The 12,514-nt window shown below is 40.7% G+C and overlaps 1 protein-coding gene across 2 annotated transcripts in view; it reads left to right on the forward strand.

Moving 5' to 3' along the window:
• ASH1L (ASH1 like histone lysine methyltransferase) overlaps positions 1-12,514 on the forward strand; it is a 57,550-nt gene that overhangs the window by 17,031 nt on the left and 28,005 nt on the right. For both annotated transcript variants that reach the window (XM_009274449.2, XM_009274450.2), the window contains exons 3-5: positions 3,248-3,349; positions 6,616-7,357; positions 8,506-8,685. In XM_009274449.2, coding sequence (XP_009272724.1) covers positions 3,248-3,349; positions 6,616-7,357; positions 8,506-8,685 — 1,024 coding nt within the window. The remainder of the gene's footprint in view (positions 1-3,247; positions 3,350-6,615; positions 7,358-8,505; positions 8,686-12,514) is intronic.

Below are 12,514 nucleotides of genomic sequence, written 5' to 3' on the forward strand. Positions count from 1 at the left end.
GGGGCGGGAGGCTGAGCGCGTCCCCGTCGGCGCGACTGGCATGTGGGGGAGTCGTACAGGTGCCGCGAAGGCCCCTCGGGGGGCGCTGGCTGGAAGCGGCACAGCCGTTAGCTGCCGCCCGAGGTGGGCCGAGTCCACGGAGGAAGTAAGCACCGAGTCTGTGAAAGAAAGAAGAGCTCTAGGATATGAACATCGTCTGTCAGCAAGCACAGTCACAAACAGCTGTGCCTTCCAAGCAGTCCTCCAAATTCCTCTCACCTTTTTTTCCCCCCGTTATAAGTTATAGCCTATTCCTGCTTAGAACAATTATTCCTGCTGTGTAATTCTTTTTTTTTCTCTGAGGTCCCAGGGTATTTGTGTTAATCTACGCTTTCTGAAATCAATGCATCTTGTAGTTTCTTAGTAGAAAAATTCATTATGGAATAAAAAAACTAGTTGCCTGCTTTTTCTAATATTAAGCAACCATGTGTAGTCTCCCTGCACAGCTCCACTGCAGCTTCCTTTTTACCTGCATGTTGCAGGAACAGACAGTACAGAAGCCCTGTTTAAGAGCCCACCAGCACCATCTCCACATCAGGATGCCATGCAGGAAGTCAGAAAATCTTCACCAGGAATATGATTTGCAACTTGGGACAATGTCTGGCAGCCTTATGATTGTGCCCTTGTTGAGAAGAATTAATGAAAAAGAAAACTATTCCTCTGCCTTGTCAAGAAGTTAGAATATTTGGAAAAGTGATACTGTTTATTTTCTCTATCAATCAAACATATCTTAGATGTTACACCATGAGCTTAATAACACCTATGATAAAAAAAAAAATCCAAACTTTGAGACAAGACAGGATCTCAAAGGAGATTTTCGTAAAGATTTCTGGTAAGTCAGTGGTGCATTCCAGGATTCTCCCATCACCTTATACCTTAGGATCTCTATTCACGCATTGAAGCAAACGGTCATTTGCATGGGTGCTAATTTGTGGCCTTGATTTAGAGCATAACTTCAGTGGCCTGACCCCTCTCGTTTCTTTGGAGTCTGTTAGTAAGGAAAGAGATCAGAGCTGAACATGCAGCACTGAACTAATTTATCACGAACGATATTTTGAAGGGAAAGAGTGAAAGTATTTTTAAGTATGCATTCTAGATTTTATCTTCTAGAGATTTTCATGATGTGCATATTCTCATTGCACACTGCCATATGCATTATTGCCTACTTCGGTTTTTAAACTAATATCGGAATTTTTAATATCTCAGCATTTTCATAATTGCAATATGCAGATTTTTCTATGAAATTTTGACAAATCCCACAACCTTTGCTTTCAAGAGTAATTAGGATTCTCTAAAAGTTTAAGTTTTAGGGAAATAAAACAAGTTACAGTAAGAAAATATGTATATGTAGGAAAGAAAACAGAAATAGGTCTTTCCTCATCTTATCAGCAAAGATACCATTACCAGTTTTGTTCCTTAACCTTTCAATAGTCATGAGATTTCTATAGCTTTTAAAAAATTGTTTTTAACTTAAGTAATGGTAATTGTGATTGCTGCTGCCTGATGGCATCTTGCAGTGATAAGCCAATATCTAATGATTTTTTTTGTAATATTAAGCCCTGTGCATTCAGAACATATAGTGAAACATGTTTTGCAGGTGCCTAAAATCCAATAATGCGTTACACTTGTTTTATGTAGATAATAATCTCTCTCATTTGTTTAGACCCTGGGGTTTTTACATATTTGCCATGGCTGACCGAAGCAGAAATACTTTTTTTTTTGTGTGTGTGTGTGTGACAGGATCTTAAAAAGGAAAAGTTAACATAGCAAGAGACAAATCTAAAGAAGTACTTAAGAATTTTTTTTCTAGCTTTTCAGCTTTCTGCAGTTCATAGTGTCTTACATGAAGCAGTTCTGCCTGAGGAGTGGAAGAGAAATGCTTTTACAAAGCGAGGTGGATTGAAAATCGGCTGACCTGCCAGGCACAGAGGGTTGTGATCAGCAACACAAAGTCCAGCTGGAGACCAGTCATTCGCAGTGTACCCCAGAGATCAATATGGGGTCCAATACTATTTAACCTCTTCACTAATGACGTGGATGATGGGACAGAGTGCGCCCTCAGCAAGTTTGCAGATGATACAGCTGAGGGGAGTGGTGGATACACCAGATGATTGTGCTGCTGTTCAGAGGGACCGTCACTGGCTGGCGGAATGGGCTGGAGAGACTTATGAGGAACAGTGTCTTGGGATGCATTAGGAAGAGCATTGCCAGCAGGTTGAGGGTGATGATTATTCCCCTCTACTCAGCCCTGGTGAGACCACATCTGGAGTGCTGTGTCGAATTCTGGGCTTCCCAGTACAAGAAAGACATGGACATACTGCAGTGAGTCCAGTGAAAAGCCACGAAGATGACTAAGGGATTGGAGCATCTGTCATACAGAGAGAGGCTGGGGGAGCTGGGATTGTTCAGAATTCTGGGCTTCCCAGTACAAGAAAGACATGGACATACTGCAGTGAGTCCAGTGAAAAGCCACGAAGATGACTAAGGGATTGGAGCACCTGTCATACAGAGAGAGGCTGGGAGAGCTGGGATTGTTCAGCCCAGAGAAGAGAATGCACAAAGGAGATCTTACCAATGTCTACGTGTGCCTGATGGGAGGAAGTAAAGAAGAAGGAGCCACACTGTTCTCAGTGGTGCCCAGTGACAGGACAGGAGGCAATGGGCACACACTGAAGTACAGGAAATTCTGTTCCTAGATAAGAAAAAAGTGTCTTACCATAAGGGTGATTGAACTCGGGGTTGTGGAGTCTCCATTGGTGGAGATGTTGAAAACCCAACTGAACGTGGTGGCCCTGAGCAACCTGCTGTAGTTGACCCTGGTTTGAGCAGAGTGGTTGGTCTAGGTAATCTGCAGAGGTCCTTTCCAAACTCAACTGTTCTGTGAAAATCAAGGAATGAAGCTAAGGGTTTCATCTGAAAGTAGGAATATGGGGTTTTTGTTTTCTTTTTTTTACGTAAAAGCTAATACTCTGATGATATTAAGTGGCTTTTTTCATGGCTTGTTTACTGTCCTACCTATGCCATTCCTTCTTGATGTTCCATTTCCGTCCTTCTCCACCTACATGCATCATAGGAAGCAAGTGTTCCTAAAGCTAAAAAAGAGTAATCTTAGTTTGAATATTTATCATCTACAGTGTGTTGTATTGGCACTGTCAGACTGAAATGATTTTTTTTTTTGTGCTTTTCTCTTCCCTGATCTGCTTTTCAGGCACTTTGCCAACACAGGACAAACCTTCCCAGAGGCAGTCAGAGAGCACAAATTGCAGCCCTTCCAGAAAGAGATCAACATCTGAGAGCACATCTTCTACAGGCAAGTAGTATTTGGTGGCCTTGTTTTTGGGACCATTGCTATACTAAGACCTATGCTACTACAGATAACTGAGACACCATTGCTATGAGGACTTTAACAGCAGCAGTATGTTCATGGAGATACCGAGTTTTTCCACTTACATTTTAGGATACAAGTGCTGCAAATTGGGTTGTAGAATAGGGAAACTTGAGCTGGCGCTTAGAGAAGCAGCAGCATAGCTATGGCAGAATGGAATTTGGTTCCTCACCAGATTAAATTAGTCTTCGTGAAGCTCAATGCTTTAATGCTAGCAAGACCTGTGACACGACAGTTAATCAATTAATTAGATGAATAGATTCATTCCTCCATGGGGAAGAGCTTGACTTCTGTGCTGTTCTGAAGGCAGACAGTTTTGTGCCCTTGGGTAGATAACTGTTAGGATCAAGACAGGGTGTACTGTTATGTTTTCTTCATAGCATGGAGAATCCTGCTAAGGTGATGGAGCATGACAAGCACCTCATCCCAGTCATCACTAATGATACAGTTGTGAATGACCCTAGGCAGGTCAAAAATGATAGTAGGAGAGAGATGGAAGTACTGAAAGCCGTGGGAACCCTGGTAGAATTCTCATCAATTCTGTCAAATGAGGACCAAGTCTCAGATGCACAAAATGATCGTGAAGTTGAGAAAATGTATGCCAAGAGGATATTGAGGGAGCTGGCTTTCTCAGCCGTGGGCTTACGTACTGTGCAGGTTGCTGCTTGAGGAAGTCCATCTTTGTTCACTTCACAAGGAAGGGAAGGGTACTTCTGATGTGTTTTGAGCTTTCTTTTGTAAGGAGGTCAGACTTGTGCAGTCACACTGTGTGTGAATGTATGCGTGTTGCTATCTGTCACATTTTCACACCTACAAAACTGTCGAATCCATTGACCAAATTGTCAGAGGGAAGATCTGAAAGCGTTCATTTCTTGTATATTACCGGCAAGTTGTCAGCCATGTAGTAAAAACAGACCCTGATTGCAGTCCCTCTGAGGAAAATGTGATGTGGGCTTACCTATGATTGGACACAAAAAAATCATAATGTTGACCAATTTTGTAAGAAGCCCAGTTGTAGAAAGAACTCCTGTTAGCAGAATCCAAACATGCTTAGGCACTGAAGCTGATTGCAGATTTGTAGTAAACGTCCTTAGGATTGGTACTTAAAGAACTAGTTATGATTTCCATATAGGAAGAATGTGCCAAAACTGCTATTTCCTCCTCCCTTTAAACAGATATTTGCAACAGATGCTTTATTCAGCATATGCTAAAGAAAGTCATCTCCAGTGAAGAAGTGTGTTCTCTTTTTCCTCTCTGTCTTGTTAACTTCCTTTTACTTACTCATTTTAAAGGGGCAACTGCAATCGGTTTAAGTCTGTGTGTAGGAAGGTGTTAAAAGTTCAGGCATATTTCGTGCAGGAGAGCATAAGAATGAAATGAATCACAAGTTTATCAACTTCAAAGTCATTGAACTGATGATGCAGCTGAAAAGACCAGTCTTTGTTATATTTTCTGTAGATCTGGAATGCATGTGGGATTTCAGTGCGTTTGTCAGAGAGCTGCTTTGTTACCAAGGGCTGCAAGTGTGCCTGACCAGGGCTGCAGCTGTTTTGGGGATCATAGCCTTCAGTTGTCCCATCCTTTTGGATCAATTTCCAAACAGAAACACTAGTTCAAGGAAATCCATTAGACTTTGTGTCCAAATGTGTTGTGTGGTATAGTTTGGTTATCATTGGATGGTGCAGCTGTTGACAGAGCTCACTGTGCTAAACAGATGGTGTTTCTGTGAGGAACCCTCAGCTCCATCCCGATGTGTATTTAAAGACCATAAGAAAACAAGGGTACTTTATCTTTATTATTTCATATAAAATTGCAAGCTGAAAGTGTAAATCCTTCCAGTTCTTTCAAAGTTGTTTAGGTCGCTAGGTTTTCCAAGTGATTACAGTGAGGCTTACAGCAGTGACCTGACAAGTGTGTTTCTCTGTTCCTTTTTCACCCTGTAGGAAGAACATTGTTCATAGGAGGATTTTTAGAACTTGTTATGCTGATTCTTCTTCCTTTAAATTGTGCACTCTCTGAAGCACGTTTTTGTTTGCACTTGCAAATTCACGACTTTGGAATCTTAATGAGGAGTACATTTCTCCAGAGTACCACACTCGGACTAGTGAGCACTAGGACTAGAAAATATTTATTTTAAACTGTTTGTGCTTTATCTTTGTCAGCTAATGCATAATCTCCCTCCTGCCAAATGATAGAAACCCTTTTATAAAAACATTTTGTTGCCTTCCCTTTAACAGTTACCTTTACGCTAGTATGTGCTCTTCAGTCTACAGCCTAGGACCCACTAGTTTAAGTAGATCTAATCTAAATAATTGGTCACAATTACAGTAACTTTTTGTAAATGCTAATGTGCAATTGTGATATATTTATGAGAAGACAGCATCTATTTTATTCCAGAAAGAACAGGGTTTCTTCTGATTAAATGTTATCACTAAGAACCAACAGGGCAGCTTTGGGAAGCTCTTAGTTTGGAACAAATCCCTTTTTAATACAGCATAATCTATATGGTTGACCTGGAAATCCTCTTTTTCAAATACCAGTGTGCATCTCTAAAGCATGTAACATTTTGTTTAAAAAGTGAGATCTAACTTTACTTCCTGTGTAAATTAGCCTTTCTCTTTTGTCCAGATATTTTGATTTACCTTTATCCAAGCCTGTTCTTTATTGCAATCAGTTCTGTCATCATTATGTTTGTCTTTTTGATAAAGAAACTGCAAGAGCAATGATAAAGTTGTTTCAGTACTTCCAAACTATGAAAAAGAAAAATTAGTTTAAAAACATTTCAGATGTTGCTCAATTTTTTAATCAGTATTTAATTTTTCTGTGCACAGAGGGTTTCTTATTTTTAGTGTTGAAGAGAAAGAAACTTGAGAAGAGTTCTGGACTGTACGTACATAGGGAATGCCCTCATTGCTCTTTGCTATTAGAAGTGGGGGCCTGCACATGAATAAAGAGAAAATTGTATGTTAAAACTGATGGTACAAAATGTAGACTTCCCACTTACTTGCATCTCTAGGTCCCTTTCCCATTAGAACTTGTGTTACAGAAATTGGTCTCTTGTCGTTGAACGTTCCAGGCAATTATAGGATATAAAAGGCTGTCAGTCTGTCCAACTATTGTATTTTAATTGCAACCTTATTTGATTGTATCTCAAGTCTGTTTCAGTATACGTATGTTTGTTTGTGTTTCAGTGATTGGAGTACCTACCCGGGGAGCGAGGCTGGCAACTGCTGTTGATGATTCAGTGGATAGCTTACTGCAGCGCATGGCACAACATGAAGGCCAGGCTACTTTGGACAAAACCTTAGAAGCAGTCATTGCAAATGTGTCTGTTCCACCATCAGCTAGTCCTGCTCGAAACCACAATAGGGAGAGAGGTCTGGGGAAACAGGACAGCCTCATAGCTCCAGCAATTCCCAGCAGCTCCTGCAGCGATAGTATCTCGCTTCTGTCAGACAGACTACCAAACAGCTATTCCCCACATCATCTCAAGAGAAGCGTGGTTGAAGCCATGCAGCGACAAGCTAGGAAAATGTGCAATTATAACAAGATCTTGGCAACAAAAAAAAATCTTGACCACGTCAATAAAATTCTGAAAGCCAAAAAGCTGCAAAGGCAGTCACGGACAGGGAATAATTTTGTGAAGCGCAGGCCAGGTAGGCCCCGGAAATACCCAATGCAGGCTGTCGTTTCAATGCAAGCTTTCCAGGCGGCTCGACTGGTCAGTCAGGAGTTAGATAAAAGAGAAGAAAGCAGCAGTCCCTTACACCTTGGACCTGATACCATCACAGATGTGATTGAAGCTGTAGTGCAAAGCGTGAACTTGAATACAGATCACCGAAAAGGCTGGAAGAGAAAGAGGTGGCTTGCAGAGGAACAGGCCAGGAAGCGACAAAAGTCTTTACCAGAAGATGAACAGGAGAGCAGTAAGAGGTAATTCCCTTACAATTTTGTACCCTCAGTATAGTTATTGTTGATTTTATAACATTTCAATCCATGAAAGAATCCTACTCTAATGAGCTTTGCTTGTTACATTTGTTTTTATTAAGGAGTTCAGTGTAGAGGGAACCAACATGTCAGTTTTAAGTATGCTTAGGGTCTTCCTAAGTTACTGAAGACACCCCAAAATGGGATGGAATCTTAGGTAATCTAAAACTGTTGGGTTTGTGCTTGTGTCTCAAGTGAAGCAAGTTTTATGATTGCCTTGGTGAAGAATACTTTTAATGAGTTGGTAACAGGTTTACTGATGAGATATCATAGCAAAGATTGTTCCTTCATCATGTGCGGAATAAGGAAATGTAAGAGCTACATGTGCCATGGGAATCTTAAAGAGTGTGGCTCATAGGTATAGGCCACGAACAAATACTTACAAGCAACACAGAATGTCAAGTGAGATCAGTTGATACACAACAAATAAAGAGTAAAACCGAAGCAGCAAGGAGGAGTTAAGGTGTGCACCTGTGCAATCACTGGCTAGTAAAGGACCACACCAGAAATCTCTCTGGTCTAATCTTCACATGCTTATCCCCAAAGTCATCGATACAAACAGATCAAACTCTTCCAGAAGTCTTCCTTCGTGTGTTTTCAGAATAGTTCTGAAAAATAACCATCCAGTTGTGTTTCAGAAATGAATACTGTAATATAGGCACTTAGATTCACAGAATATTGCTGGAACCACATGTTCAAAGGGTGTATTGTATGGCGCTCCTGAAGGCTAAGAAAAGGTTTACCACATACTGTTTTTAGAGTACAAAAGCAGATAGCATAAGCCACCTTCTAAATTACTCAACTGAGGCTCCAAGGGATAAACATTAGCAGTACAAACAATATTCTTTTTGTAATAATTAATAATAACATTACTATAAAAAGATCGTACATTTCTTATGATTATACTTAACCACCACTTGATCATGATCATTGAATTGCATTTTTTTAAATAGCTGAGACACCTAGTAATTCAGAAACATGGACATTTTTTTTCTGCTGACCAGATTATAGAGCGGAATAATGAAATATGGCAAGATAATCTTTATGGTAAGAAATATGGTAAGATAATCTTTAATCTTTACTTTTTCTTCCAGCTTTTCTGAGACAGTAGCTGAACCTCCCAGTCCGCATGATGCCCTTGGGAAACCGCATGAATCTGAAAACACTGAACAGCCTTTGCCTTCTCCAGCCCAGCGTGAGAAAAAAGCTCCTCGACCCCCAAAGAAGAAGTACCAGAAGGCAGGGCTCTACTCTGATGTGTACAAAACAACAGAGTAAGTAATACCAGTGAAAAGCTGCTGTCTGATATTCCAGTGGAAACTGTCTCCTTTCAACTAGAGCCATAAAGAGCTGCTACTAATGAGTAGCTGAAATAAAACCATCAACTTAATTCAAGCCTGTGAAAAATTACATGCATGATAATTATCAGAATCTGACCCAGTGAAGATTTAAAATGTAACCCCAGTCAGAAAGCAGCCTCCACCAATCTGAAAGTGTTTCTGAGTATCGACCTTGAAGAAGGTAAGAGAGCTTCATTCGACAATCTTAACGATCACGGCAGTAAAAGTGCTGGGAGAGCTTGAGGTGTTCAGGTACTGAGTACAGTGTCTACATAAAAGGGGCCATTAGTTTTCTATTTTTATTGACTGAATGATGACAACTGGTCATCTTTCGTGTGCAAGAATTTCAGATATGTACCCTGTTCATTTCACAGTTAAGTGAGGTTCATCTCCCTCACTTTCTTTGAGATGTTTAGAGTAAAAATCCATCATTCTTTTATTTTTTTCACTTGTTGGCTCAAAACCTAGTGTACATTAGAAAGTGGACATCTCCTGTTTCTGATAACCAGCCCACTTCTGCTTCCATTTGTAGTTACATAAGTTTTCTACAGCCATTTGAACAAATGTGTTGAAGTCAAGAATTTACACTTCTCTTATAATATGATCTGACAGATTAAAAAGAGAGAAAACTGGGCACCTTCTCATTATGTTGTTTAAAAGGTTACAGAGATCACTGGGAGACTGCTAGTATAGTTTTATCAGCTGTTCCTGGTGTCTTCTCTTTCCATAGTAGAATGAAGGCATCGATGAAAGGATCAAGACTCTAAGGAAGAAACAAAGATATAGGCCTGCTCAAAGTGAGACTGCTTATGTTTCTAATAGTTTGAAAGCAGATGTGCTAAAATTTTCAGCATTTGGATGTTCTGTCACTGGTATACACAATCATGCAACATTCAAATATTCTATCATAAAAATTAGGTCTGTTGCCTTAGGAGGGGACCTGAGAGAGTCTTTTCTTTTTCTTTATTATAAAATGTTAGTTACAGTATCAGACCTAGTCAGCCAAGGGTGGACCTTTATTTCATAAGCAGTAAGCAAACATGTCATTTGAAAAATTGTATGAATACAGAAAGTGAAAGTCAAGGTTTGTAGGTATTGTGGATGATGATGGAATCAAGTTCACCACCCTGGAGAAGGCCATGACAAAGCTGAGCTCCACTCACAACCCTCCCTCTCCCATCACATTTTGTGTTGCAGTTCCCTGGAAGCTCAAAGAGGTCTGATTTGGTCTTCCCCTTTGCCTGTTGCTCCACATGCTGAGTTCTTCCCTTGCACTGATACTGATGTTTGTGATGAGCTGCTTAAGAACACTGAGGAAACTTTACCCTACCAAGGAAGCAAATGCTGCCTACGCAATCTGAACTACCTCTCTACATGGTTGTTGAACACTGATACTGAAACAAGGCATGGAAATGCATAGCTGGGCAAGGACAGAACTGTGGCCATCTTGATTTAGGTGTCTTGTCTTACAGCAAGGTGCAGCTTGAAGGGCTGATCCCACCACTCCTTCATGCTGGCACTGGGTCTCTTCTTTACTAAATTGGTTCAGCAAACTAAATCAGCAGAACAATAGTCACTTTTTTATAATTAAATTTTCTGCTGATTTAACTTGCTGTTCCAGTTCTACTGCACAGTCAGTCAGACATAAGTCAGTGCAAGAGGAGAGCAGAAGTTCATGTTGTTATCCTATTATTTATGTAACTTCCTGCTGTATGAGTATGAAAACATGATCTTAGTTGAGAACAAAAATGCAACTCCGTAATCGTACGGCACCCTCTAGTGATGGTACAGTTAAGTGTTATCCCTGTCTCCATTAAAACAGCCTCTGCATTCTCTATTAATGGGTGTTGTACTCACCATTTTTCTGTATTTCTGTTTGCAGTGTTCAGTTGCAGACACTGTCTTAAAAACCATTTTCCTACTCTATTGGATCTTCTTCAGTACTTCCTAAACATCATTAGAACATAGGAAGTAGTGAAAGTTTTACTGAGGTTTACTGTTACAATTTACAGCCTCTCTCTAGATCAGTCACATCCAACTGCTAAACAACAGCACAGAAAATGTTTGTCATGTCATTGCCAGTTTTAGTCTACTGTTAAAAGAGAAAAGTCTGCATTATTTCTCTGCAGCCACTTGAATTGTACAATTGCCTCAACAGGATTTCACTCCAACTCACCTTGATCTAGAAACTTTATTAAAACACAGTGAAGAAAGCTCAGACTTTGATTCCTTGCAAATGAACTAAGAATAAAAGGAATCGTTTCTGGAGTCAATCTCAGTTCTACCTCAATTTCTGAATGCAATTTTGTAGACAGCATTAGCTGATCTGACGTTAACCTCCACATGAGTTTTCCAGGATCCTCAGCTCCCACTGGAAGAATTACACAGATCTTTTGCTGAAGAGAAGTTCAGTGTGTGGTTGCACAAGACTGCAGCTTTGAGAGCAAAGGAAGATTTTGTACAGGAGTCATTATCTATTTACCCAGCAGTGGCTTTCCTAGAGGAGTGCAAAGTCTAGTTCACCACAGAAATTTAATAATAATTAGTAAATTATTAATTAATCAAAATGTATATTGTTTAGGGAAATATATTTTTATATAATATATGATTTTTATCAGTAATAACAAACATGAGTCCTCATTGCAAAAGTGTAATCTATAGAATTTGCTGTGATCAACACTGAATTGCACCTTGCTCGTCGTTAGGTAACCATAGCTGGTCAAAGACTATGGTTGCACAGACAGTGTAGTTTAGCGCAGGCCTGTTGCTCTTCTGGGATGTGGTGTTTCCACGTGATAGGCACATTGCTCCTACAGTGCCTCCATTTTGCTGATGTTGGAGTTTGTGGAGCTGCAGGGTGACTCAGAGTAGGTAATTGAACATTTTAGAGGCAAACCTATTGAAAAATCAGCCAGCTGAATTAAAATGACAGTCTAAGATTGCAGTTCAGCAAATGCTTTAAGTTGGCATAAGCTAACACTGCACTAAAAGAATCAGTTTTACTTTCTCCTCACCTTTGTGGCTTATTCCTATCCCTGTGCTGTCCTTTCCTTTGTCCCATCATGATGACCAGGGCAACTGAACCAGGCTGGGATAGTGATTCAGATGAAATCCAGCCTTCCACAGTAGGTTTCCTGGTGCAGTTAACCTTGCAGTCATACCAACAGTTACGCCAGCAGAAGGGGGGAGCATCAAAGCCAGCTTATACTGACTTAAAATGTTTGTCAAACTATGGTCTCAGAGAGAAAATTGGGCTCCACGCCTCAAAAATGTAATTGTGCACTCCACAGAGAACTAATTCCAGCCAACATGGTAAGAGTGTAGGGAGAAGACGCTAGAAGCTGGAGAGGGGGAACAGAAATGGAACACCACATCAGAAAGAAAGGAAGGAGAGGGATGGAGAGAAATGGAGGTACAGGAAAGAAGACTGTGTGTCGTGGTTTAACCCCAGCTGGCAACTAAGCCCCACACAGCTGCTCGCGCACTCCTCCCTGGTGGGATGAGGGAGAGAATCAGAAGAGTGAAAGTGAGAAAATTCATGGGTTGAGATAAAGACAGTTTAATAGGGAAAGCAAAAGCCGCGTGTGCAAACAAAGCAAAACAAAACAAGGAATTCATTCACTCCTTGCCATCAGCAGGCAGGTGTTCAGCCATCTCCAGGGAAGCAGGGCTCCGTCATGCATAATGGTGACTTGGGAAGACAAACGCCATCACTCTGAACGTCCCCCCCTTCCTTCTTCTTCCCCCAGCTTTACATGCTGAG

This window comes from Aptenodytes forsteri, unplaced genomic scaffold, assembly GCF_000699145.1.
Source record: "Aptenodytes forsteri isolate BGI_AS27 unplaced genomic scaffold, ASM69914v1 Scaffold624, whole genome shotgun sequence".
NCBI lineage: Eukaryota > Metazoa > Chordata > Aves > Sphenisciformes > Spheniscidae > Aptenodytes > Aptenodytes forsteri.